This window comes from Rattus norvegicus, chromosome 8, assembly GCF_036323735.1.
Source record: "Rattus norvegicus strain BN/NHsdMcwi chromosome 8, GRCr8, whole genome shotgun sequence".
NCBI classification, from domain to species: domain Eukaryota; kingdom Metazoa; phylum Chordata; class Mammalia; order Rodentia; family Muridae; genus Rattus; species Rattus norvegicus.
The window spans coordinates 19,642,358-19,668,750 of NC_086026.1; the positions used below are offsets into that span (position 1 = coordinate 19,642,358).

Genomic DNA, 26,393 nt, shown 5'->3' on the forward strand with positions numbered 1-26,393 from the left:
AAGTGTGAGTGAGTGTGTGTGAGTGAGTGTGTATATGTGAGTGTGTGTGAGTGTGTGTATGTGTGTGAGTGTGAGTGTGTGTATGTGTAAGTGTGAGTGTGTGTGAGAGTGTGTGTGAGTGTGTATGTGTAAGTGTGAGTGTGTGAGTGTGTGAATGTGTGTGTGAGTGTGTGAGTGTGAGTGGATGAGAGAGAGAGAGAGAGAGAGAGAGAGAGAGAGAGAGTGTGTGTGTGTGTGTGTGTGTGTGTGTGTGTGTGTGTAATAGCACTATGGCTTTAAGGATTTCTTGGGTTGGGCTGATGCCCAGCAATTGCCAAGCAAGCAGGACGACCTGAGTTTGAACATCCAGATCCCGTGTAAACTCTCAGACTCAGCACACGTCTGTAATCCCAACATGCCCCTACAGTGACAGGAGAGGCAGAGATGAGGGAGTCCCTGAAAGCTCTGGGGCTGGCTAGCCTGGTGTATCCCATGGGAAGACTATGAAGAGGCCCCGTCTCAGCTAAGGTGAACACCCAACCTTGTTCTGATATCCCCTCCTACGTATTCCAGGACGTGCATGTGACTACACTTACGTACAGACACAAAACAAGTGTTTAAGAAAGGGGACGTGCATTAGGAAAGCGGATGTACACTAATAGCTTTCCAAGTTTTAACTCTGTCATGGATTTTTTGGTTTGGGTGTAGACATGTATACAGAATACATTTGATACTAAAAGTATAAATCTAACACAAGCTCCCGGGCTTTCCTCCTGCATCCAATGCTATTGCATGAAGTTCACTTAGTTGTATGGACTTTGGACCTGGTTAGCTTTTCTGTGTGATGTTTTTACTTGCAAATTTTCTTTGTTTTTGAATAATGAAGTTTATTTTTTAAAAAAGTAGATATTGCTCCCTGGGAGAGTCTTCTCTAGACTTCCTTAGGCCCCCTGATATTTTCATTTGCTATTGAGACAAACTTTTAACCCAGCCCAGACTGTTTGTGAGTTCCTCGGCCACTGTGCCCAGCCCCATCCGTCTGAAGCCCTGAGAGGTGGGGCCACCTCTTACCTCTCGGCCGTGGCAGCGGCGGCGGCGCTCATGGCAAAGTGTCGGATGGTGCTCTCTTCCAGGTACTTCTGCTCCCATTTGGTCATGTCGGCCTCCAGGGCTAGAATCCGCTCCTCCTTCTCCCGCACAAGCTCCATGAGGGCAGGAGCATTATATTCCGGGAGATTGACGGGCTGGCCATTCCCATGTTTCTGCAGAAGTAGACACAGTATCGGAATGTTCTAAATGGGCCACAAGATGGGTCGCAGCCCGGTCTGCCGCTACCGGATGAGCGACGCTCAGCTCCTGCATTCTGCACTGACCTCACCTCAGCATGTGCCAGCCCAGACTCCCTCTAACACGAGCACCTGACTGAGCAGGTCCTAGCTTGCCCCGTGCCACCTCCATGAGCCTCTGTTTCATCTAATGCCCACCTGGTCCTGTGGAACACACGCTATTCCAGTTTTACACACAGATTAGGTCCCTGAGAGAGACTGAGTTCATGACTTGATGCCTCTAGATAACGCATAACAGAGCTGCGCTTCAGGCTCAGGCCTGCCTCCCCATCTCATTGTAAACCACGCAGTTAATGCCACAATCGTGAGAACAGGACCAAGTCCTGGCCTTGGGGCGCTTTCCCTGGAATTGCAGGGAGCCATTTCAGACTGCTGTCTCTCATACTGGAAGGTTAAAAACAAAGGCACAGAAGTAGAGTGAGAAGCCCAAACATGCAGGTTCTAGGTGGCGGACTGTCACCTGGGAAGAAGGTACTGGTACCGGGTCCTGCCCTGTTGGAGGCAGAGACAGAGAAGCAGTGAGGTGATACACAGGAAGGTGGATATCTTTAGGGCAGGGCACAGCCATTCCACTCTCAGTTAGAGGAAATAGGGTGCATGCTATTTGGATGTCTCTGGGTCTGGGAAGAGTCAGAGTCAGACTTCTCCTTTAACTTGGGAATGTATAGCTAACCCATCTTTCCCCCCTCCTCTCTTCACTCTGACACATTCTGTCATCTGTTTTGGAGTAAATAAGTGTGAGGGGACAGAAGGTAGAAGTGTCCTGTGGTGTCATGCACCCTAGGCAAAAGCGTTCAACCATTGACCTACAGTTTGAAGCTTGTGCAGTTTTTCTTAGCTGCAGTTGCAAATACAAGACGGGCCTCGTGTGCTTCCCTCATTTTACAGAGGAGACAACTGAATCACGCTGTTCACCCGGGCATGAGGAGGCACAGGGCAAGAGTGCATAGAAGCAAGCATCATGGGAGCGAGCTTGCCCAGGGGAGGGGCAGTGGGGTGGTGAGCGTGTGTGTGTGTGTGTGTGTGTGTGTGTGTGTGTGTGTGTGTGTGTATTAGTATTAGTATGTAATGTGCAGGGAATGAGTTTGAGTGAAGGTGAGCATGTGCAGGGAGTGACCATATACATTGGGGCATAAAAGTGCACATGGTGACCATGTATGTGGGCAGGGTGAACGTGCTTAGGGAGCGACTATGTATGGGGTGGAAGTGTTAGGGGTGAGCCTGTACAGGGGTAAGCATGTACGTGTAGGATGGATAGAAGGAGTGTGTGCAGGGATGAATGTGTGTGGGGTGAGCGTGTAAGCATGATTCCAGACTCACGGTCCTTCTTTATTTATAGTTGAGTCTGTTCTCACAGCTCCCGGAGTAAGAGGTCCACAGACAGGTCACCTAACCACAGGGCGGAGCATGGTGACTGGAAAAGCACATTCTTCCTGGCTCCAGCCAAGCTCGCATTGCCAGCCAGAGATCTTAAGGTCTACCATCCGGGTGTCAGCATGGCCCGCGGTGGGGACAGAGGTCTCAGTAGCTGAGCGACAAGGACTGGCTGTGGGAGAACCGTCTCTGTCCTGCGTGGACCTACCATGCACTAGGGCTGAGCTGCCCCAAGGGCAGCTTTCAAGGGCAGTCACAGCCACTCTGCCCTATACAGTGAGTGGATGATTGGAGCCTGCAGTGCATGTCCCCGGGCGGCTACAGACGGAGCTCACTCACTTCCCTAGAAAGCCAGGCGAGCCTCAGAGCCTCAGAGGCAGGAGCTTGCCTGAACTGGTATTTCCTGCACGAATTCTCTTTGCTGAGACATGGAGACATGTACAGTACCTGGACAGGCATATTCCTCTCTGTGGTTCCTCACTGCTAAGCTTCACAAGTGGCTGTCACCAGCAGATGCTGGAGGAACTGTCGTTCACAGCCAGTCTTACTACAGGTTGCTGAGTTTCTTCCTCAAATGAATTCATCGATCAGTGTGACCCCTATTTTCCTTTACTTGCAGCTCCTCCTTGGCTCTCCAGGGTCAGACTTAGACTTCATGGAAGTCCCTGGTTTACCACCAGCATCCTTAGGGGTTCTTCTCTGACTCACTGCAGGTTCCCCTAACTTGATCCTCTTCCCAGGTGCTTGCTCTCCATCGACATAGGATAAGGCCACACTCTACATATGGCCAACTGCCTTCCACGGACAACTCCCTCCATAGCTGATCTGGCTGCCCTGGCTCTGCAACACTTTCCAGGTTCTGTCTTTTACATGTCCTCCTCTTCTGCCTCTGTGTTTTTGTCCTGCAGGCCTAATAAGTCAATGTCCCCTATGTAAGGTCACCTAAAATTCCCTTCTTTTTAGCCTCAATTCAGAGACTCCCAGTCTCTACAGAGGCCATGTAGGTGCACAGAGTCCATCGGAGGGTCCTGAGGGGGCTGCTAGGTGAATCTGCAGGCCGTTCTACCTGATTCACCAGTCCTGTCACTCACCTGCTGTGTCCTCAGAGCATCCAGCTCCCTCTCCAGCCAGGTCCGCAACCTGCGCTCCATCTGCCCTCGCTTCTCACACGCAGACTGCAGCTGGGTCAGGGCCTGCTGCAGCTTCTCCACCTTCTCCACATAGGCTTGCTTCTCTCGTAACTGAGGGAGACAGAAACTGAGTGAAACAGTGCAGAGTGGACACCAGTGACCCTGCAGCTGGGCTGGGGGACAGGCTGGAGACCCCCCAGCTGAACTGCAGGAGTGAGCACCACCTCTCTCGATCCTGCAGAAGCCTGTGGCAGGTATGGCCAGGTGTCCAGGAGGCTGGGGATGGAGGGCCCTCTGGTGTGCCTGCACAGAGTTATGTGAACACCTAGGTACTCTCTGACTCATTACTGGTTTATAATCATAGCACTTGCAGCCATTGGAAAGGAGATTAATAGAAAGCTTTTGGTGTATAGAACACCTAATCTCTAAAGCCTAGCGAAAAATCCTAAACCAGAAGTTATGTTATCACAACCATACCCGTCTATTATGTATATAAAGAGCCGTGAAAAAAAGAGAAAGGATAATCTTTACACGTATTTGTCATGTTTATGGTAGAATAGCCATTTCTGCAAGAGTAAGGGATTTATTATTTTCTGAATTTTCTCTACTAAATGAAAATCATTTCCATAAAGAGCAATATATGAAAAATATAATTAATAAAAATGCACTATGTAACAAATGCGCTACAATTATTTCTACACCAGAGGGATTAGGTCTACATGCATGGTTTGGATGTATGCAAGTGCACATGTGCACACACTTGCTGGTACAAAGAGAAACAGTGTCACCTCAGCAGTGTCTGGAGTGAGTAGCTCCAGAAGGAAGCTACTCTGCGGCTGAGTAGCTTCCTGAAGGAAGAGGAAGGACACAGGGAGCACCTGGGGGAATGACTAAGGAAGTGGAAACGACTGCTAAACAATTGCACAAACACACCATCAGGATGAATTTAGGGTCATGACTCACAGTGCCAAACCCTAACCCTTAGCACTCAGGGCCCTGTCTGCTCTGGGAGTCTGGTTCACGTGCATAAATCCATGTGTTTTTCCTGCTTCCTGGGAATCAACTGGGGCCAAGACATCAGGCCAAAACATTTCCTGGATCTGGTGCTCTGCGAGATGACACCGGATGCTGTTTTCCTGTCTCTCCACACCTGGTTGAACAGACGGATGCCTTACTAGTGACTCAGCAGTGCGCCGAAGCCCTGTCACCCAGCAGGCTGTGACTCGCCCGGCTGAGGGAGGCCTCTGGCTGTGCGGCAGCTCTGCCAAGAGCCTTGCCTACATCTGCTCGCCCTACCAGAGCCACCACAGTAAGGGAAGCGACAGCCGTTACCTGACAGTTGGATGATTTTCTCTCAGGGTGCTTTTGACTGTTTACATTAGCAGACTCTTGAGTACAACCTGACTACCAGGCAGGTTCCTGAGCTTGGCGTTCTCACTGGAGCAAATGATTCATGTCAACCACCAGACACTCTTACCACTGTATGCAGGCAGCGTTCTGAGTATACAGCCACCATGAAGTGTGTGTGTCTATGTCTCTGCTGGACAGAGCGAGCAGTGTGTCTCCAATGCATGGGCCAGTACCAGCGGCCAGCAGGCACTCAGTGTATAATGTTACGTGAAGAGTAGTATCCCTGAGCATCTGCAAGATCCTTTGATGTGTGGATCCATCCCCAGATGTTTCAACCGTAAGGCTGGCAAGGGGCATTTCCCAATGAGGATGACTCATGGCAGCCATTCTACTAGCTGTCGTTTTCGGAGCACTGCCCCACCAGGTATTTGCTCTGTAAGTGCATCTCATCTAATCCTCCTGAGGACAATAAGGAGCAGTGTCCTATTCTACTTCCACACGGGGGACGAGAAAGTTGAAGGCCAGGAGGCCACATGACTTGGTCACAGTCATGCAGCTGGTGTCATGCCGGGAAGCTTGTGTGTCACGCTGCCAGCAGCCTGGCTCTACGACCCTGTTGTAGGGACTAAATCAAAACCCTTCCAAAGAAACCCGCATTAGAACAGGGAGTGCAGAGCTGGAGAGATGGCTCAGTGGTCAAGGGCACTGACTGCTCTTCCAGAGGACATGAGTTCAATTCCAGCACCCACATGGTGGCTCACAGCTGTCTGTGGCTAGAATCCCAAATGCAGACAAAATGATATGCATAAAATAAATTTAAAATAATAATAAAAAATGAACAGGGAGTGTGAATAAAGCCAAATACCCTGAGTCATGCAGCCAAACACATCCAGATACAAGGGAGGCCAAGAAAAGACCATGATGCGGTTTAGGAATTAGTGACAGGAACCATGATGGCCCTTCAAGTGCCCATAAATGACTTTCACTTCTATAAAGAATATTAAAACCAAACAAAGGCTGGAGAGACGGCTCAGTGGTTAAGATCACTGCTCTTCCAGAGGTCCTGAGTTCAATTCTCAGCACCCACATGGTGGCTCACAACCATCTGTACTGGGATCAGATGCCGTCTTCTGGTGTGTCTGAAGGCGACTACAGAACTCATAAATAAAATAAACAAAAGGGCTGGCACAATGGCTCAGAAGATGGAGGTGCCCACTGTGCAAGCCTGCAGTGCAAGCCTGCCAACCTGAGTTCAGACCTGGAACCCACATCAAAGTTGTCCCTTGAGCCCCACACGCATGCTGTGACACATATGTTCTGCTCCCATGCATTTTAAAAGGTAACAATAAAAGTTTACACCATAGAACTTCCCTTAGCTCCATGCACAGAGAGGAGGCCTCAAGACATGATTTCATTGAGAACAACGATACAGGGGCCTCCAGGTCTCCCTTGCTCAGAGCAGACCTCCTGTCTGCAAGGTCAAAGGGCATTCTCTCTATGATGACAAGGTAGGTGCTCTTGGCTGCCACTCAGGATTCTCCTGCTAGTACTCGCATTTGAGCTTTTACACAAGACTTGCGGGGTTAAAATGCACCCAAGGGGCATGGCCCTTGATGCCTTTGGTGCCAAGGGCCAGGTTCAGTATTGATGTGTTCGTTTGCCGTCCTCCAGATTTCCTAGCTTCTACTTACCAAGATGATGCCTGCTTAGGTTGCCCCATCATAGACGTGACAGGCACCTCTGTAGGGAGAGAAGGTGAGGGCCAGCCCTGGGGTTAACACCTGTCCTCCTCCTCTTAGACTACAGCTCGGAGTCCCCGGCTTGAGCCCTGTACATGGTTCCTGTGGTCCCTCTCTTGGGGTTAAAGGGACAGTGAGTGCAACTACAAAGGTAAGCTAGAAAGCCAGCTTCATCACAGACCGCTAAATCAGCATCTCCAGAATGGGGGATGTGGGTTACCGCACAGCCAACCAGGAAGCGAAAGTGGGTCAACTGAGTACCACGGCACCCACCCTTTGCCTCAGAATTGGGAGCCCAAAGACAGGCCACAGTGACTTTTCTTTACAGAAGCCAGCGGCTTCTGTTTGTGCCAATTATTTGCAGCACTGGACAGTTGCCTACCAACAGGCTGTGGGCTCTCGGGCTATGTTGTTAATATCTGTCTCTCAGATCCTGCCCGGTTCCTCGATGGGTAAACTGTGTATTCGTTTGCATTTGGGTTGTTCTGGGTAAAGTAGCTGGGTCGGGGGCAGCAGGGGACGTCTTCTGGGCTCTACTCCTCCCCGTGCTGGTCTCACCTCTTCCTCCAGCTTGATCACTCTGGCCTGGGCATTGCTCAAAGCTTGGTCCAGGATCTCAATATGCCTCCGGTGGTCCTCGCTCGCCGTCCGCACTGCTGCCAGCTCCATTTCCAACTTCTCCTTCTCCTTCAAGAATTCTTTATCTGGAAGGGAGAGAATAAAACAGGGCGAGCTCCATCAGGAAGTGCTGGGCCTGCGGCTCGCTGCCAGGCTACATCTGGCAAGGATGACGTTAAAACTGTGCAGATGGCAGAGGGACGCCACGGCTGCTGCTAGCCAGCAGGGGAGGGTGGGTGATGTCTCAAGCCCGCCCTTAACTCTCAGGACATGCTTCCCCAGTCATGTCTCGGTGGGAGAGCATGGGCTAAGCATACACAAGGATTGATCCCAGCGCAGCAAGAAGGACATACACACAGGAGACAACGGCTCCCAAATTCTCCCACAATGACTTTAATACTCACAATTAAATCTCGTATGTTTCTATTTATGCTTCCAACCTCCCCTGCTTGCATCATCCAAGCCTGAGATGAAAGGGTAGGCGCCCCTTGCAATAGTATTATATTTCCCATTCCAGAACAGCAAAGCAGAGAGGGGCTCTTTCACTGCAACAGGACAAGGGATCTCTCGGCTCCAGCCTGACCACTGGCTTCCCCTATGATGAGCTGAGGTTTTCCTCTAGTCCTGTCTAGATGGGCTAGGGACTCCAGCTTTAGGAGAGCTGTTCTCCCACTCAACAAAAGATGATCACACGCCTTTGTGGCTGGGACTGTGACCCAGCCGCCTCTCATCCCCTTCCTGAGCAGCCTTCCAGTGAACAGGGAAGTCCACAGGTCACGGAACGAGTATTGCTTAAGAAAATGGGTTTCCTGCTTCAAAAGCTGTATCTTCACTTTGCACATACATCGTATAGACATGCTTCCCACAGTATGAAAATGCCTGGAAGAACTTGTCCCATGAGAATAAAAGGAGCCAGGCTGGGTGATGAGCCTATAAACCCAGACAGACATTTGGGAAGCTGAAGGCCTGACCAGGCTATGCTGACTTCAAAGCCAGTCTGGACAACGTGGTAAAGTCCTGCCCTCAAGAGAAAAGGTCAAGGGCTGCCTGGAGGTTTGGCTCAGCCTAGAATCTGCATGCCTAGATTCAATCCTCGTTATAACCAAAAGTAGGGAAGGAACGGGCTAAACTATTAATCCTACCGGAGAACTAGAGAAGACCATCATGACTGACATTCAGGTTACTTCATCATCAACTTTACACAGCCAGGGCCATCTGGGAGGAGGGGGCTTCGGCTGAGAAAATGTCTCCATTGCATCAGCCTGTACGCACGTTTATAGACTATTTTCCTAATTAATTGATAACTGATAATTGTTAATTGAACCCTGGGCAGGTGGTCCTGTGTTATAAGAAAGCAGAGGGAGCAAGCCAGGGGGAGCACTCTCCTCGGCCTCTTGCTTCAGTTCCTGCCTCCCGGTTCCTGCCCTGATTTCCCTTGTTCCCCTAGAAGCAAAATAAACCTTTTCTCTCCTCAGGGTGCTGTGGTCATGGTGCTTATCCCAGCAACAGAAAGCAAGTGAGAACAACTGATAAAAGGTAACTGACAAAACCAACAGAATTTATATCTATAGAGAGGAGACAAGCAGCTCCAATGGCAGCTTCAGGAGAATCTCTCTAATATCATGTCACCAGAGCACTGTCATCAATCCCCCCAGCCACACAGGCGGAAACCGAGAGCCAAGTCTGGAAGCTGCACCAGCACGTTGCTATGGGGGCATTCATTCAGTGGACGTTTCCTCCCATGGGCAATCATTCGTGCATGTAACAAAAATAGACCTCGGGCTGAGGACCGGCACCTTGAGCAGAGAAGCAACTGGAACAGCGTCTCACAAAAGGAGCAAACAACATGGGTTTGAATGTGGGGCCTGGTGACCCGAAGCTTGAGGCTGCAGGTCAGTCACTAGGGAGAGGCCGGCAGTCCACACAGGAACCGAGCAAGGAACCAAGTGCACTTGGCACTGTGGGAACGGAGAGCAGAGCGCAGGACTGAAGGCCTGTGCGTGAGGCCCACCGGCAGCTGAGGCAGAATGGGCTCCCAGGGTGCCTGGCTACCATCCACTGGGATGTCCTTCTCACTTAACTGAGCTACCCTTGCAACAGCGAGTTATGTCAGTGGGGCCAGCCTGGTCTGACTGAGCACCTTTTTTTCTTCGGTTGTTTTTTTTTTGTTTTGTTTTGTTTTGTTTTTTCTCCATCTTTATTAAATTGGGTATTTCTTATTTACATTACAATTGTTATTCCCTTTCCCAGTTTCCAGGCCAACTTCCCCCTAATCCCTCCCCCTCCCCTTCTTTATGGGTGTTCCCCTCCCCATCCTCCTCCCATTACCACCCTCCCCCTAACAATCCTGTTCACTGGGGGTTCAGTCTTGGCAGGACCCAGGGCTTCCCCTTCCACTGGTGCTCTTACTAGGATATTCATTGCTTCCTATGAGGTCAGAGTCCAGGGTCAGTCCATGTATAGTCTTTGGGTAGTGGCTTAGTCCCTGGAAGCTCTGGTTACTTGGCATTGTTGTTCATATGGAGTCTCAAGCCCCTTCAAGCTCTTCCAGTTCTTTCTCTGATTCCTTCAACGGGGGGTCCTATTCTCAGTTCAGTGGTTTGCTGCTGGCATTCGCCTCTGTATTTGCTGTATTCTGGCTGTGTCTCCTGACTGAGCACCTTTAAGGGTAGGTACAGTGAGGCTTGACTGTGATGTCACCTCTCAGACAGTCCATCCCATCCAAGAAACAAACAGGATGGGTTTTGCAGGACCATTCTTATAGTTTAAACAACCATTAAAGATGTTCGTTTTGGCATCCGGTGCTTAACAGACTTTTGATTAACTAAAGTTAATAAATATCCCCGGAGACTTACCATGCTCCAGACACCGGGACAAGAGCTTCACAACAGAGGCTCCGTCCTCCTCCTGTCAGCCAGCTGATAAGTGAGGAAAATGGAGCAAGTGGTTTCAATATGGGATTTGGTTCGAGGTCTCTGGAGGTGCCACACACACCCTTGCTCCAGGAAAGAGGAGCCAGGACTTTGAGTGCGCTAGGCAAGCACCTGCTGTGTTAGCTTTACCTATACCCAGGCCCGCAGCCCTTGCTGGTGCTCCTGCCCCTTCTGCCTCCTCCCCTCTCCTCTTCTCCTCTCCACCATGGTGGGAAGTAAGGTTAGTAAACTATGATCTGCAGGTTAAGTCCCGCCCATGGCCTGCTTTTTGTTTGGTTTTTGGGTCTTTTGTTTTATCTTGTTTTTGTTTGCTTGCTTGCTTGTTTGTTTGCTTTGTAAACACATTGTACTGGAGCATGGCTCCATCCTTAGGGATCATCTGTGGGTGCCTTGAGGCTCTGGCTGCCGAGCTGAGCACTGGTTGCTCCAAAGCTGAGCCCCACATCACCCATCCTTCAACTGAAAGGGTGCTCGCCAAGCCTAGGACACAGGAGATCACAGCAAATGAAAATCATGGCCACCGTTTCACTGGAATGTTTACTAAATGCCTCTAAGTGTCAGGTTCTGGAAACACAGCCGAGCAGGGGTGTAATGGTGTGGGTGGCAGGTCAGATCTGAGTTTACAGACTGGCTGGGCAGCGGGGAACACTGAGATGGCTCTGTAAGCCATTACTAATGTACACTTGCGATGAGTGTGGGCAGAGGGAAGGACGGAGCACGTGCACGGAGTGTACACCAGGAAGAGCCAACTCCCTTAGGAGGCGTCCCTAAGAAACTGCCATCTCAGCTGAGGCTTCCCCAAGAAACCGCCGTTTGAGTTGAGGCTGGCAGGCCTCCAGTATCCGTGAGGAGGGTCCCCGACGCCACGTGAAGCTGAGATGGTGATCTGCTTCCTCCGTCCATCTAGCCCTCTATACAGCGGAAGGAATGTGGCCCACACAAAGCAGCTCAATTTTCAACTCTATCACGTGAATGCCAAGCAAAACGACAACTGTAAAACCATCGGTGTGAGAATCTTAATGTGTGGAGGCAGCTAGACATCAAAATGTGTCTAGCAGTCTTCCTTAGTCAGCTCGGTTCACGAGGTGGGGACAATCAGAGCTTGAATTAACTCCCGTTTATTTTCACACTTGGAGAAGATTCCTTTGCATATAAACAGCTACCCTTCAGACACTCTGTTTCTGTAAAGGCCTGGCTGTCTCAGGGGTGCCTGCAGGGCCAAACCAAGTGGATGAAACCCTTGAACCTTCTACTGTTAAAATACAACACGGACAGGCAAGCTTTGAAGGCATGCTTGGGGAATTCGCTCCCCTGAACGCTGGCAAGGTGTGGAGACCCTGTGCAGGCCTCACATGTGACTTACTACACACCCTGGAATAGCACACATGCCCGGCTAGCCAGGTGTGCCTTATCCAAAAATGTCACAAAGCTTGACGTGGTCATTTAAAAACTCAACAAGATGAAACTTCATACCTCTCAATGCAGCTTCCCCCATATCTAGTAGTTTATTTTTACTTCCCTTGGCTGAAACAGACAAATTTGTAGTCATTGATTTTCATAAAGGAATGACTAAAATATGAAAATTCTAGGGCTAGAGAGATGGCTCAGCAGTTAAGAGCCCTGACTGCTACTCCAGAGGTCCTGAGTTCAATTCCCAGCTACACGAGGTGGCTCACAACCATCTGTAATGAAGTCCGATGCCCTCTTCTTGGTGTGTCTGAAGACAGTGTACTCATATAAATAAAATAAATCTTTTTAAAAAGAGGTCGAATGGCTGAGAAGTTGTAACTAAGATTGATAGATATTCTCAGGTGGTGGATGTGTTTTTGTGGTAAAGCTGACTTTAGCAGGTGAGAGGTGAGGTGGGGATGAGGATGTAGGTGGGGATTGAGATGATGGAGATGATTGATAGATATGGATGGGTGGGTGGATGTGGGTGGGTGGGTGGATGGGTGGATGAGTGGAGAGAGGGGACCTCAATTAAGCTAAAGGATAAAGAAGGCTCAGTTTCACACAGCCAGTGGCCTACAATCTTGTTCTTCAGTAACAATTTGGCCTTGACATTGTCCTCTTGCAGTCTGTACAAATTTGAAAAACACAGAGACAAAGTCATAAAACAAAGTTTTGAATTCCTCTGGTGACAATCATTAGGGGATAGGAAAGGGATCTCCTTAAGATCCTCAAACCCCTGTGCACTGAACCTCCAGAGAAACACCAAGTTTCATGACTACACAGAGGCCAGCAGACCTGTGTAGTTCCCCCCTTGGCCTTCGGAACTCAGTGGCAACTGTGCGGAACAGAGTTCAGTTTCTAGTATTGGGGTGTGTGTGTGTGTGTGTGTGTGTGTGTGTGTCTGTGTCTGTGTGTGTGTGTGTGTCTGTGTGTGTGTGTGTGTGTCCGTCCATCCGTCCATGTCTGTGTTCCCTTCGGACTTACACATCTTACATCAGGGATGACACCAAGCAAAAAACCATGAAGCTTCTTACTCTGTACCTTGTCTTACCCTCGTTTTTTTGCATGAGCCAAGGTAGTTGTCAGCCTTACACCCCAGTCCCTATTCTCAGCACATGTATCCACGTGTCATGACTAATGTTTGGCTGTCTTGCCTTTCTCTGAACCAACTGCTAGAGTCTCAAAGGACTCATTTGAATAGGATGCTGCTCCTTGAATGGGTGATATTGAGGTTTTGACGAGAAGGGTTTGATGACCTGTGTTCTCTTTTGTTCTAATACTAGAGTTTCTGGGAGAATATGGAATAACAGAGCGTGTTAATACATAGGCAGAGATGTAGTAATCCATGCCTGTCACTCTGTATCCACACCATGAGTGAAAGCTTGGTGGAGTGCACCTCACTTTCCAGCCTTCTCCCGTCCAGCCTTCTCCCGCCCAGCCTTCTCCCATCTCTGCATCTTTTTATTACAGCTGTTCACGAGCGAGGCTACAGAGGCAAGATGAAAGGGAAGATTGCACAGTGCAACTTTCACTCATTGTCTGACCCCCAACTTATACTTCCTGCATTTTATTAATAAGGGTGACCATGTCATGGTTTGAACAGGAATTGCACACTTGGTTGTGCTTCTAGGGGACACAATAGAACCTTCAGGAGATAGGACCTAGGTGGAGAAAGCTGGTCACTCAAGGGTGGTCCTTGAGGTTTGTATCCACGTCCTCTTCCTGTTTCCATAATCAGCTGGGCAGTGGTGGCACACCCCTTTAACCCCAGCACTTGGGAGGCAGAGGCAGGTGGATCTCTGAGTTCAAGGCCAGCCTGGTCTATAGAGTGAGTTCCAGAACAGCAAGAGATACACAGAGAAATCTTGTCTTGAAAAACAAAAAATAAAACAAAACAAAAAAAAAATAAATAAAAAGTGAACAAAACCCATAATCAATCACCAAATACTGTAAAAGCTTCTCTGATGAGGGCTGTGTGAGCAGGAAGAGCTGACAGTTCACATCTCAAGTTATAAGCAGGAAATCGAGAAAGCCAATTCAAAATGGCAAAAGTCTTTCAACTCTCAAAGGCTGCTTCTAGCGACATATTTCCTCCAACAAGGCCACATGCCACATACCTTCTAAGTCTACCACACACTGCCATTAGCTGAGAACCACCTAAGTATTCAAATTCCTGAGACTGGGGGATGATTCATTCAAGTCCACACACATGAATGATACCTTCCAGCACCGTGGACACTAGCAAGAACAAACACTGGGGGATATCTGCACTTTAACTGGGGGCCACGCTAATTTTCTCAATATTCAAAAGGTTGTCAGGTTTCACTAAGGAAAAAGGTCTATGTAAACATGGAAATCTATCCATTCTGGTTGAAGAGGGAAACATTTTGAATCCTGATAACGCTGAAGGAAGGAGGAAGGTGTGCTAGGAAGGTTTCATGTGGGAAGACTGGTCAGGAAGCACCATTATCAGGTCTGTCTGAAAAGCCCTGCCTAGACTCAATTACCTAACACATCAACCTCGGGATACTCTAAGCAGTTGTGAAATGCCTGTGGCCTTTGTCTATGCCTTTGAAAGGTAGCAAAGCACGTTTGCAGAGAACAAACCATGCCCTATAAGTCCAGGGGGGCTCTCGATGCCTGACTGCTTTGAGCTAGAGATGAAAGTCTTCAGGAATGTGAGCTCACCAAACACCGTTGTTCCAAGCTCAGCCATTGTCTGGGAGACCAAATGAGTGCTCATCCCACGGCATGAATGACATACAATATGGACTTATACCCTGACAGAACACAGCCAGCACGTCTCCCTCTGCCCACGCACGGTCATCCAAAAGCACATCCACGCAAATAACACACAGACCTGGCCTTATGTCTTACGGTCTCTTATGCTGAGATCAGACACCATGATCAAAAGCAAGTTAAGAAATGGTTTATTTGGCTTATACTTTCACATTGTAACCCATCACTGAAGGGAGTCAGGACAGGAACTCAAACAGAGCAGGAACCTGGAGCAGGAGCTGATGCAGAGGCCATGGTAAGCCTGGGTACTGGCTTGTTCCCCTCTGGCTTGTTCAGCCTGCTTTCTCATAGCACCCAGGACCCCAGACCAGGGGTGGCACTGACCCCAATGGGCTGGGCCCTCCCCCACCAGTCAGTAATTAAGAATATGCCTCACAGGTTTGCCTACAGATTGATTGTAAGGAGCCATTTCCTCTGTGGGGGCTCCCTCCTTTCCAATGACTCTAGCTTGTGTCAAGTTGACATAAAACCAGTCAGCACAACTTTCCTATGCAAGCTCAGGTGAGATGGCAAATACATGGCATCAATATCAACAGACACATCCTGGAGCCCACAGCAATCACCCGAGGAGCAAAAGCCTGGCTAGCACCAGCGACCCCTTGCCAAAGACAGAACTTAAATAGAGACAGGGCGTGAAAAGGTGGAATCGTGAGGCAGTTTGGGAGACAGAAAGGATGTTAGGCCAAACTGCTGAAAAATCACAATATTTAGTCAATTATTTCTCAGTGTTAAAACTTGAAGGGCTTTGATACACCCACATGTCAGAATGCCGTTATGAGAAGATGGATGGCCACTTCTCAAACATGCGAACTTTTCGCTGCTTTGGATTGTCTTTAAGCGGTGAGCACTGACTCGTGATGTTGTCAGGAATTATGACATACGCCAGAATACAGTTTTGTAAACAGCTTTTTAAAAAGATGACAGTTGGAGTTTTACACTTCGGGCTCATTTCATGCAATGAGTTTGCAGAAATTCACACTTGGCTGATAGCTCTTCAAAACCCATCTGATGCTATTGTTTGCCTCTCCCTGAAATCTGGATGGAGGCCTACAGAGACCCTGCCCCTGTTCCTGGATGAAATGGGTTCAGTGGTTCCTGGGACACCGTGCGTGGAGACGCGAGTGCAGTTTGATGATTCCCAAGGAATGTGTGTGGGAATCACACCAGGCTGGCACTCCGACCTGCCCAGAGCGCCAAATTCCCCCACCGAGTATCCTGTCCTTTCCTGGAAGGAAGGGTTGTGATTTATTTGAAACAGTGGCCCACACGTGTTTCCTGCAGGGGATCATGGATAGCAAGGAGCTGTAGGACAGCTTCATTAGATTAATAAATGTCTCAGGCATTTTCACACAGAAATAACGGAGGAAGAAAAACCTCCCTGAAGTGGGCCAGGGCCCCAAACTAAATGAAAAAAGGAAACAGGAGAAAGCAAGCTGAGTGGGAAGACTCTTCTCTGCTTCCTGACCTACCCTTATGTGAACAGGCAGTCCTGTATGATGCTGTCACACCCTTCCCCACCATAATGGCCCTTATTCTCAAGCCTTTCCTCCCATAGGATGCTTTTTCTCAAGAGTTTTGTTACAGCCACAAGAGTAGCTAATGCATACACAGACTTAACATCCCTGAGATGAGGTTTGACAGCTCAGCTTTGCCCCTGACTGACTGAAGAGACTCATCTGAGAACCATCGGTCCCAGGTTAGATTAACTCACAAACAGGAAACAGCACGAAACCTACTAGAAGCTGGTATGAGCCTTGCTTCACGCTCCCATACTTTGAAGGTAACAGCTTTGGGACAGACACACATACTCACTCTGGGACATGTGATGGCTCTCTGCAGCTTTGTCTTCGTGCCCTTCATATTCCCTGCTGGACAGCTGCCTGTTGGCTGTCTCCAGTCGATCTGCAAACACAGGAGAAATGAACCCAAGCCATCACACAACAGAGAAAGACAGACAGTGCCAAGAGCTGTGTATGATGAGAGGGGTGATCAGGTAGGGCTCCAGAATGAGCAGTTCGGGGGGCAGGAACAATACTGCACTGTCCAAGCTATCATAGGAGAAACATTGGGGGGCTGGGAAGATGTCTCAGCCCCTAAAGTTCATTCTGAACAAGCATAATGACTTGAGTTTGATCCTAGCACGCACAAGAGAGCTGTACACGGTGGTGTGCATCTGTAATCCCAGCTCTGGGAAATGGAGACGGGAAGATCCCCAGGGCTTCCGCTAGTTGTACTGGCCAGCTCCAGGTTCATCAAGAGAATCCCCAGTCTCACAAAAATAAGGTGAGGCTGGCTAGATAGAAAAGGCTAACCGTGAAGGCCAGACTACCTGGGTTCAATTCCCAGACCCACAAAAAAGCCATATGCAGTGGTTTGCATCTGTAAGCCCAGACCTCTTGTAGAGTGACACTTAGAACTTCATAAGCCAGCTGGCCTGGAGCATTAAGTGTGACAGAAATAACAAGACCCTGACTTAAGCAGTAGAGAAAAACAACTCTCAAAAGTCAGCACACACACACACACACACACACACACACACACACACACAATCAGGCAGAGAATGGTCAAGGAAGACGCCTATGTTAACGGCGTGAAAGCACAAGGCATACCTCGGAGATCTCTGTTGAAGTCATGAAGCCTCCTTATCTCGCCTTCGAGCTTGTTTCTCATTGCCTTGTCCAGGGACTCACGCTTGGTGGTGGACTTGACCAGGCTCTCATAGGCCTCTGAGATACTCTGCAGCTCTTTTTCAAACTGTAAGAAAGACCTAGCATTGAAGTGGCATTTGTGACAGGGCCTCTGTGCTGCTGGCTGTCCAATACCCCGAGTATGAAGCTGCATCTTCATGGATGTCTTTCTGTGCCACAGCCTTCATATCTACTCCGCCTTCCTCCTCCTGTCTCGTAACAGCTTCAGTGACCCTGTCAGAACAGTCTCTGGTCATGCTGTCCAACACACCCAGTAAAGTCTCTCTCTGACAGGAGGGAGGGAGAACTCTAGGCTTTACTTACTTATTTGCTATTGTTTGCATGTCTCTGTGTGCTCACACACATGCACACACACACATGTGTGGGTCAGTACCCAAAGAGTTCAGTAGAGGGTGTTGAATGCCCCAGAGTTCCAGGCAGATGCAAACCCCCCAATATGGGTCCTGGGAACTCAGGTCCTCTGTAAGAGCAGCAAACACTTTTAGCCATTAAACTAGCTCGCCAGTTCCCTAAATATCTTATTTCTGTAACCCCATTTATAATCATTAATGAAGTTTCAATTTCACGTAGGAAGACATTAAGGTGCGGATGAACTCAAGTATTCCAACCAAAACTCAGACTTCCAATCCTTAAGCACAGCACTCTTTCCAGAGATCCTGCTCCTGTCTCCATGCCAGACTGGGCTTCATTACTGAGTGCTGTCTGTCAAAAGCTGTACAGAGAACTAACGCACCCCCAACCAACTGTAAACAGATACACAGGTATCGTATACAAAGGAATTGCAGCGACTCGAATGAAGCAGCAGCTGTGAGTTTATCAAATCAAGGCTACTAATGGTGGAGCCTTTAGCCTACTGCAAAGCCAGACCAACAAGTGCTGTAACTGCCTTACTAACAGTCAGGCATAATACTGTTTCCAAGTGAATATCTACGGCTTCTAGCACAGTGTTATGCAGTGCAGGGCAGACTGGGTGAGGTGACACACAAGATATGGGACCAGCCTAGATCTAGATGCCCATCTAATGGACAGATGGGTAAAAAAAAAAGTGATTTAATAATATGTATGCGTGTGTGTTTGTGTCTGTCTGTCTGTGTATGAATGTATATATGTGTGTTGTATGTATAAATGTATGTATGTATTATGCATGTGTACTTGTATGTATGAATCTATGTATATATTGTGTGTGTGTATGTATGTATGTATGTATGTATGTATGTAGAGTTTCCCTAATTGTTAATTGGCTAAATAAAGATGGCAGAAACTTTAAAAGGATTGCTGGGAGAAAGAGAAGGTGGGATTTCTGGACAGGTCTGGAAGAGAGGAGGGAGAGGATGGGAGTCGGAACAGACTGGGGAGCGGATAAGAGCTACACACATGTAGGTTTCTTGGGGCACTGATAGTTTGTGGCTTCTGCAGGCAACGGCTAAGGCCATGGAGGATGGGGAAGGATATTCCTCACCCAGCCTTTGAGTTGTCTGGTCAGTTTTAAAGTATAAAGTCTCCAGTGTTTCCCTTCCATGGGGCTAAAGGGAGCTGGGTGAGGCGGCCATTGCTGGCACTGGGCAGGGAACAATCAGAGGCCATAAATGAAGTCATATGTCATGACATAACATATGAATATGTTAGGATGAAGCGGACTCAAAGAGCACACGTGGAAGCTCTCAGCCGGTGACTGCTTACAGCAGGACCTTAAGCCGTGGCCAAGAAGCACATGTGCCTTCACCCTGGCCACCAGAGGGCTAGAGCCTGGCTTTCAGTCCTTCCCTGGAGTACGCAGGTCATCCGAGCGGAGCGGCGTGGAGGGAGCAGGTTCCTTTGGTGCCCTGTGATTCTCCCTTAGGCCTCCTCATACAGGAGCTGCTTCTCCCTTTGCCCCACTCGTTAACAAGGCCTTTCTGTTTCTTCCAGAGCTACCATGAGTGGCTGATGTGTCCTGAATTGTGTTCACAGAATGGCTGCCAAGATCCTCCTTCCTTTGAATTACATTCAAAACAGGAAGTGCCCAGACAGGCCATCAGACTCATAAGATCTCTGTGAAACACCCTTGTGGCTCCGAAATGAAACCCAAGCATCTCATGGTGTCCTGCCAATGACAGCCCACTATTTACCTATCTCTCTTTCCCAGGATCCATCAAATTACCCCAGCATGTCACGTACCTTGTGGAGCTTGTCGGCGTTGTCATAGCAGCCCTGAAGCTCCTGGTGAAGCACACGGTTCTCCTCTGTGAGGATCTCTACCATTTGTTGGGCTCTCTCCACAATCGCGAAGGCATCTGGTCCGAGCTGCTGGCTGGGGGAGGCCGGTGGGGGCTGTGGAGCCGCCAGGCTCATGGGAAGTGGAAGAGGCAGGGAGACCGAGTGCAGAGGACCACTGATGGAGGAAGTCTGAGAGGACATGGGGCTATGCTGCTGCACCGTGGAGGGAAAAGGCAGCTGGCAGGGGCGACTGCGAGGGAAGAGAGGACCAGTCGTCAGACTCCAGAGGAAGTATGGGAGAAGGAAGGCCATGCGGCCAAAGGCATAGTCAGTGGCTTCGTTCGGCAGGGGTCAGCCATGCCCTTCCTCATACCCTGCTAAACAGCAGGCTCAGGCTCAGAGGTATTTATCACATTCCTCTCACTGGAAAGACAGTGCACAAGGCAGAGCAGGTCTATGCTCTCCACAAGAGACAAGCAAGCCGTGCTGAAAGTGGAGTCTTGTTCTCCAGAGAAGAGAATTTTAGAGAAGCTATTTCTGGGGGCTCAGCGGTTAAGAGCTCTGACTGCTCCTCCAGAGGTCCTGGGTTCAATTCCCAGCAACCACATGGTGGCTCACAACCATCTGTAATGGGATCTGATGGCCTCTTCTGGTGTGTCTGAAGACAGCTACAATGTACTCACATACAATAAAATAAATAAATCTTCAAGAGAGAGAGAGAGAGAGAGAGAGAGAGCTATTTCTGTGAGAGGAAGAGTCTCCCAAAGTCTGAAGGCAGTCAAGAAAGACCCAGGGATTTGGATGAAAGGGTGAAGTCAGGGAAAGATGTACTTCGGACAGGAGGATTGGCCAGTGCACGAGACCCGTGGCAGGAAGTGGCACCAGCCAGCATCACCAACCAGAGGAAAGCACACCCATCGGGTGGCAGTGCTCGACGGGGGGTAGAGTCCACGCAAGCTGCAGCCACAATTCCTTAAGAGACACACAGGCCAGTGGGGGCTGCCTTGCTAGGAAGAAGAAGAAGAAGTTGCCGAGACAGGACTCAGTGTACAAGTCTGGGTATGGTGCATATGAAGAATGAAGAAAAAGCAAAACTGGAGGAAGATAAAATATTTCTAGATGTGGGGCTTAGCAAGAAATGGGCAGGGGTAGCACTTAATCAGATGGGAAGGCATGAGCAAAGGGCTGGCCTGTGCTTTGATCTGTCAGTGCTGAGGTCTAAACATCCAGACTTCCAATCTGGCCCGGCGATAAAACACCCAACAGTGCCCTTCAACAGCTCAGTACCTGGTTCTGGACTTCAACTCAGAATCATGAACTTCCGCCTCTGGTCTTCACTCCCTCTCCCCTCAAACTCCTCACCATCCTGGCAGCCCATGAGAATCACCATGGTTTCCTTCACGCTAAGGCAGGGGCGCCACACGGGAGCCTGCACAGGTGCAGGAACACGGCATTCATAAATCTGCGGCTGACCTCAGGCCTTGTTTCCTGACATCAGCCTTTCCCACCCAGCCTCAGGAGATGCTCCAAGGTGAATCTCCTTCGAGTTCCTTCTCCGAGTCATTCTAATCTCTCGGGGTCTCAGCTTCCTTTCCTGGTTGAGGTAAAAATATTGGAGCACCATATAGTTCTTTATTCTGTAAGTGACATCGCCCCCCTTTTTCCTTCCTCCACTCAGAAAAGTCAAGAACAAAACCAAACAAAAAGCCATCACCAGGAGCCCGAAGCATCTTTTTCCCTCTCTATGAACTCTAGAGAACCACTTAGCCTCTCTTTAGACTACGACATTTGACGCATCTGTGCCCATTCTGAGTGCTGTCCTGTACAAGAGGGTGGGACCCCATCACAGGAGCAGACAGGTTGTGAGTTCTGTTCATACCGTGAAAACACCTGTCATGCACGGACCCCAAACAACTGACTTATTAATGCTCATGGCTGCCTGCAGGCCAGTGGATCCTGCACTGTATTTTACATAGAAATGGAGTATTTTAGAAAGAGCCCAATGCCACAGTTGCAGCACTGGCTTCAAAGGCTAATGCTCCTTCATACCTCTGATGCTTCTCCTCACAAGGCATGAAGGTAATGAAACGGCTAACCTTAGAGCCAGGGTGGGGGACAGCTTTGCTCTCGAATGGACTGCAGGCAAGGGTGGGGTTTCCGTCTGAGATGTACTTAAATCTGGGTTGAGTCCACTTAGTGAACACCACCTCCGTGGTCCTCTCTTCCTGATAACAGGAAACTCAAGAGGAAAAACAGACAATGACATCCTGATGCCTACCTAATGCCTTCGAAAGGCAGGAAGGACACGGGGAAAACACGTTTGTCAAGCTTTAAAGAAGCTTCTGCCAATCGGCAAAGCAGCTCTGCCCTTGCTGTCCACCCAGGAGAACTTTCCAGAGAACAACGCCTGTACTCGGATGGGTGATGGTCAGACAGGACAGAAAATCTCTGTTCCTGAGGTCCACTACTCAGGCAGCCAGGGCTTGGGCCTCCTAGGGCAGGGCCAAGTGGAACTGGGCTTAGAGTAAGGAGCACCAGGGAGAACGTATAGGCACATGGGCAAACATTTCAGTGCCAAGGCACGGCCTGCCCTCAGCTGAGACAACATAACGGTGGGCCATCACCACCATAAACACTTCCTAGTTATGGAGACCAAAGAGGGAAAGAGGCCATGGGAGTCAACATTAATAAACAACATTATGGTTCTAGACTGTAACTGACAACCTGTGAGCCCCCTTCCCCTGTTGGATCATGGTAGAGCATCCAGCCTGGCACACACCCCTGGACAGTGCCAGCTGCATTCTCTCTATTTCTGTAACCTCACAGAGCCAGGCACAAAACATTCGTGAGAAGCTCTCAAAGCTTTACGTATGACTATTATCTCTTAAGCACAGCCTATATCCAGATACTAGGGTTAGCCTGTGTCACACGCATTATCCCGTTCTGACCTTTATAAGATAGGTATCGAGCCGGTGAGATGGCTCAGTCTGTACAGGGGCCCCACCACCATGGCGGACAACCTGAGTTTGTTCCCAGGTCCTACATGGCGGAAACAGAGAATCAACTTCCACAAACTGTCTTCTACCCCACACATACACACCACGGCACGTGTGCCCCTATGCACATGCGTGCGGCACATCCCCCCCATACACACATACACAACATGTCACTATTTGTCTATTTAGAATAAAAACAGCACAGAAGGCAACCTCCAAAATACAAGAGATGGACAAACAAGACAGTCGGATGTGTCGTGTCTGTGGAGAGCACCCACCCCACATTCGCCAAGGAGTTACACTGTCTGCCGGGTAGGCACTCCCTCACCTTACCAAGAACCTGCAAGGGTAAAAGCAGGCGCCGCTGGCCTAGTGGTCCAGCTCCTTAAATGACCAACAGAACCTTAACATACCAAAGGTGTGAACTGTTTCCAGCTAACAGACTGTTTTTTCTTAACACATCTGAATAAGAATTAGGATTAAGGGGCCTCTCATCCAGGAGGCCACAGTCAGGTAAAGAACAGGGCCTGCATGGTCGGAGAGTGGTGTCCTGAGAGATGCTGGAGCAGAGGCTGACTCTGTCAGTGCTGGCCTGGGCCATTCTCCCAGGACTGTACCTAATTCTCCCCTCTGAACTTCCAACGTCGTCTTAATCACTCCCTGACGACCCACCCTGCAGCCTTATGCTGTCCCTATTCTCCAACTTACACTTTAACATTACTTAATGCCTTCTCTTCTACCTAATTATTAGTGGGCAAGCTGTTCAAGGATAGATGCTTATGACTCAGAGTGAGCTGAGACTCAGCAGCTCTGTTAACTGACTTAATCCCCAACTCTGGGACCAAGTTGGCTCTAACTGCTTGATAGCTTTTGTAAGAAGAGACAATCCTTTGGCAGTGTGTGCAGGAGACACCCCCTGCCGACCAGACTTACTTAGACTATGGAATCATTGTAACACAGTAGCATAGTAACCACAATAACAACTCAGCCCTTCTCCTCCTTCGTGAGGAGGTCACAAAATTAGACTAACAGCATTAAGTGGTTTGGGAAAACAGGCTTTTAGTAACATTTGTTCCTCTCAACATACACCAGTCTTCATAAGCATATTTAAATACGCCTTCTACACTCTACCTGCAAATAGGTGTGTCATGCATAGCCCTGATTTAATCTTGCTTCTCACCAGCCTGGGCATCCTCGGCTCCCACACCAGCTGAGTATTATTCTATTTCACAAGTATGCAAATCAAGCTCCCAGGATTTACAGGACGAACCAGAGATCTGACATCCGTACAGAGTTAAAAACACTTCCCAAAGCATACGCCGCACCACACCAGGGCCCACCGCGAAATGCAGGCAAAGGACCTGAGCAGCTCAGGTGCTGCAAGGACAGGTCACCCTCGGATCTCACTCCTGCGTGTCCATCCAAAACAGAAACAGAGGCAGCCAAGCACCTACGTGTGCTGTGGGTAAAGACATCAGGGTTTAAAGACTTGAAATGAGAAGGAAAACATCTGGTTTTTATCGTAAGTATTTGCAGAAAGATAACGTTTTCCATACCTGGACTGACTAAAGAATGTGGGGATGCTGCTGTTTGGACCTTGGGTGTATGTCTAAGAGCTGCGTATGTATCGTTAGTGAGGATGTGTGCATGTGTGTGGAGGCCACACACACGTCAGGTGTCCTTCCTGAATCACTCTTTGCCTTCATTTTTGGAGACAATCTCTCAATGAGCCTGAAATACAGATTCAGCTCGGCTAGCTGGCTGCTTCGAGAATCCTCCTGCCTCACTGGGTTGCAGGTAGGCCCCCGTCACACCAGGTTCCAGGAATCAAGTTGTGCAGCAAGGCACATTCCTGGGTCATCCCCTTAGCACAAAGGTGCCTTTTACATGTTTTAAGTGAATCAGCAAATAGACTTCTACATAAATTCATATGTATCTTTTAGTATTTAAGAAAGCGCTGGAAAGGTGGCCCAGTGATTTGGAGCACATTCTGCTCTAGGAGAGGACCAGAGTCTGGTTCTCAGCACCCACCCTGGTGTCTCAGATCTGCCCAAAACTCCAGGTCCAGGGGATCTGATGCTCTCCTCTAGTCTCTGTGAGGCAAACACAGACACACAGACACAGACACAGACACACAGACACAGACACACACACACACACACACACACCCCACAAACAACACATGCACACACTACACATAGACATATACACACAGAACGCACCACACAGACATACACGTACACACATACACATACCACACACACACACACACACACACCACATACCACAAACAACACATGCACACACTGCACACAGACATACATACACAGAACATACCACAAAGATATACACGTACACACATAGACACACACTCACACACACACTACACATAGACATACATACCCAGACACATACCACATAGACACACACTCACACACACACACACCACACCAATATGCACACACACTACACGCAGACATACATACACAGACACATACCACACATACACACACATACACACAGACACACACATACACTGCACAATTTTAAAAATAGAAAGCTGTTAATATAATTTTCAAAACACAAAAATAAAACAAAAATAACTGTCCAAAGCATAACGTATGAAGGGATGACCAATCTCTAAATTACAAACTCCAGTTTCTCAAAATTAGTTCAATAAACTAGTTCTTAACCATGAAAAGAAAGCTGATGAACACGCTAAAGGTTTAGATATTCCAGTATGTTATATCACAAACTAATATAAGTTGAACTTAATAGTTTAAAATAAAACAAACTATTATGAAAGGAACTGCTAGAAAGTTTTATATTACATACAGGCCCATACAGTACTTACATTTTGTTGTTGTTGTTTATTCTGTGTTTTGTTTCTTGAGACAGGGTTTCACTGTGTAGCCCTGGCTGTCATGGAACTCCCTTGGTAGACCATCTTAGCCTTGAACTCAGAGACATCCACCTGTCTCTGCCTCCCAAATGCTGGGATTAAACCATGCACCACCACTGCCCAGCTTCATTTCCATTTTTATTGATTATGTATACATGTGTGTGTATGTATGTGTGCATATGCATGTATATACATGCATGTCCATCATGGTAAAACTTTTCTCCCACCTATCCTTCCTTCTCATCCAATGACAGGCCTTGTTCTATCTTGTACCTGACTTCACCTGTATGACATCCTACAAGAGGGTACAATTCAGGTCAGTAGGCTTGGTGGACAGTTCCAGAATTCAGTGGTATCAGGGAACTCAGGTAAATGTCCAGCCGTCCTTCCATGACCATGAGCAGGCAGAGCGGGAACTGCAGGCTACATTCTGTGCACGAGACTCTGTGTGTATCTACAGGTCGGTCATTACAAAACACAGCTTACCTCATTGACAAACACTTGGGAAATACAACAGGAAATAAGACCAAAGGCATAAACAGATGGAGAATGTGATTAAATAATTTACAAAAGAGAAAGTTAAAACACCAAAAATATATTTTCCAACATAAACATGAATAGAAATAAGAAACTGCAGGAAGTTCTGAGTGTATCCATGAATGCTCAGTACAACAGACTTTTATGCAGTGTGTGTTTCATTTCCCATGAGCACTCTTGGCACGCTAGCTGGGTTAGTTTAGCAGGAAAGAGTCATACCATATAGCCCAAGCTGGCCTTGAGCTACGTAGATGCTAAAGGTGACTGTCTCCAGTTAAGGGAGTTATAGCTCTTTGTTTCTTCTTTCTTTCTTTTTTCTCTTTTCTTTTTTCCT

General features: G+C 48.5%; 1 protein-coding gene across 6 annotated transcripts in view; it reads right to left on the minus strand.

The window, feature by feature from the left end:
- The window catches only part of Amotl1 (angiomotin-like 1), a 118,889-nt gene that overhangs the window by 12,219 nt on the left and 80,277 nt on the right, over window positions 1-26,393 (minus strand). For all 6 annotated transcript variants that reach the window (XM_039082231.2, XM_039082232.2, XM_039082230.2 and 3 more), the window contains 6 exons: window positions 19,586-19,874; window positions 17,330-17,474; window positions 16,533-16,622; window positions 7,477-7,622; window positions 3,791-3,940; window positions 1,051-1,241 (listed from right to left, as the gene is read on the minus strand). In XM_039082231.2, the coding sequence (XP_038938159.1) occupies window positions 1,051-1,241; window positions 3,791-3,940; window positions 7,477-7,622; window positions 16,533-16,622; window positions 17,330-17,474; window positions 19,586-19,874 (1,011 nt within the window). The remainder of the gene's footprint in view (window positions 1-1,050; window positions 1,242-3,790; window positions 3,941-7,476; window positions 7,623-16,532; window positions 16,623-17,329; window positions 17,475-19,585; window positions 19,875-26,393) is intronic.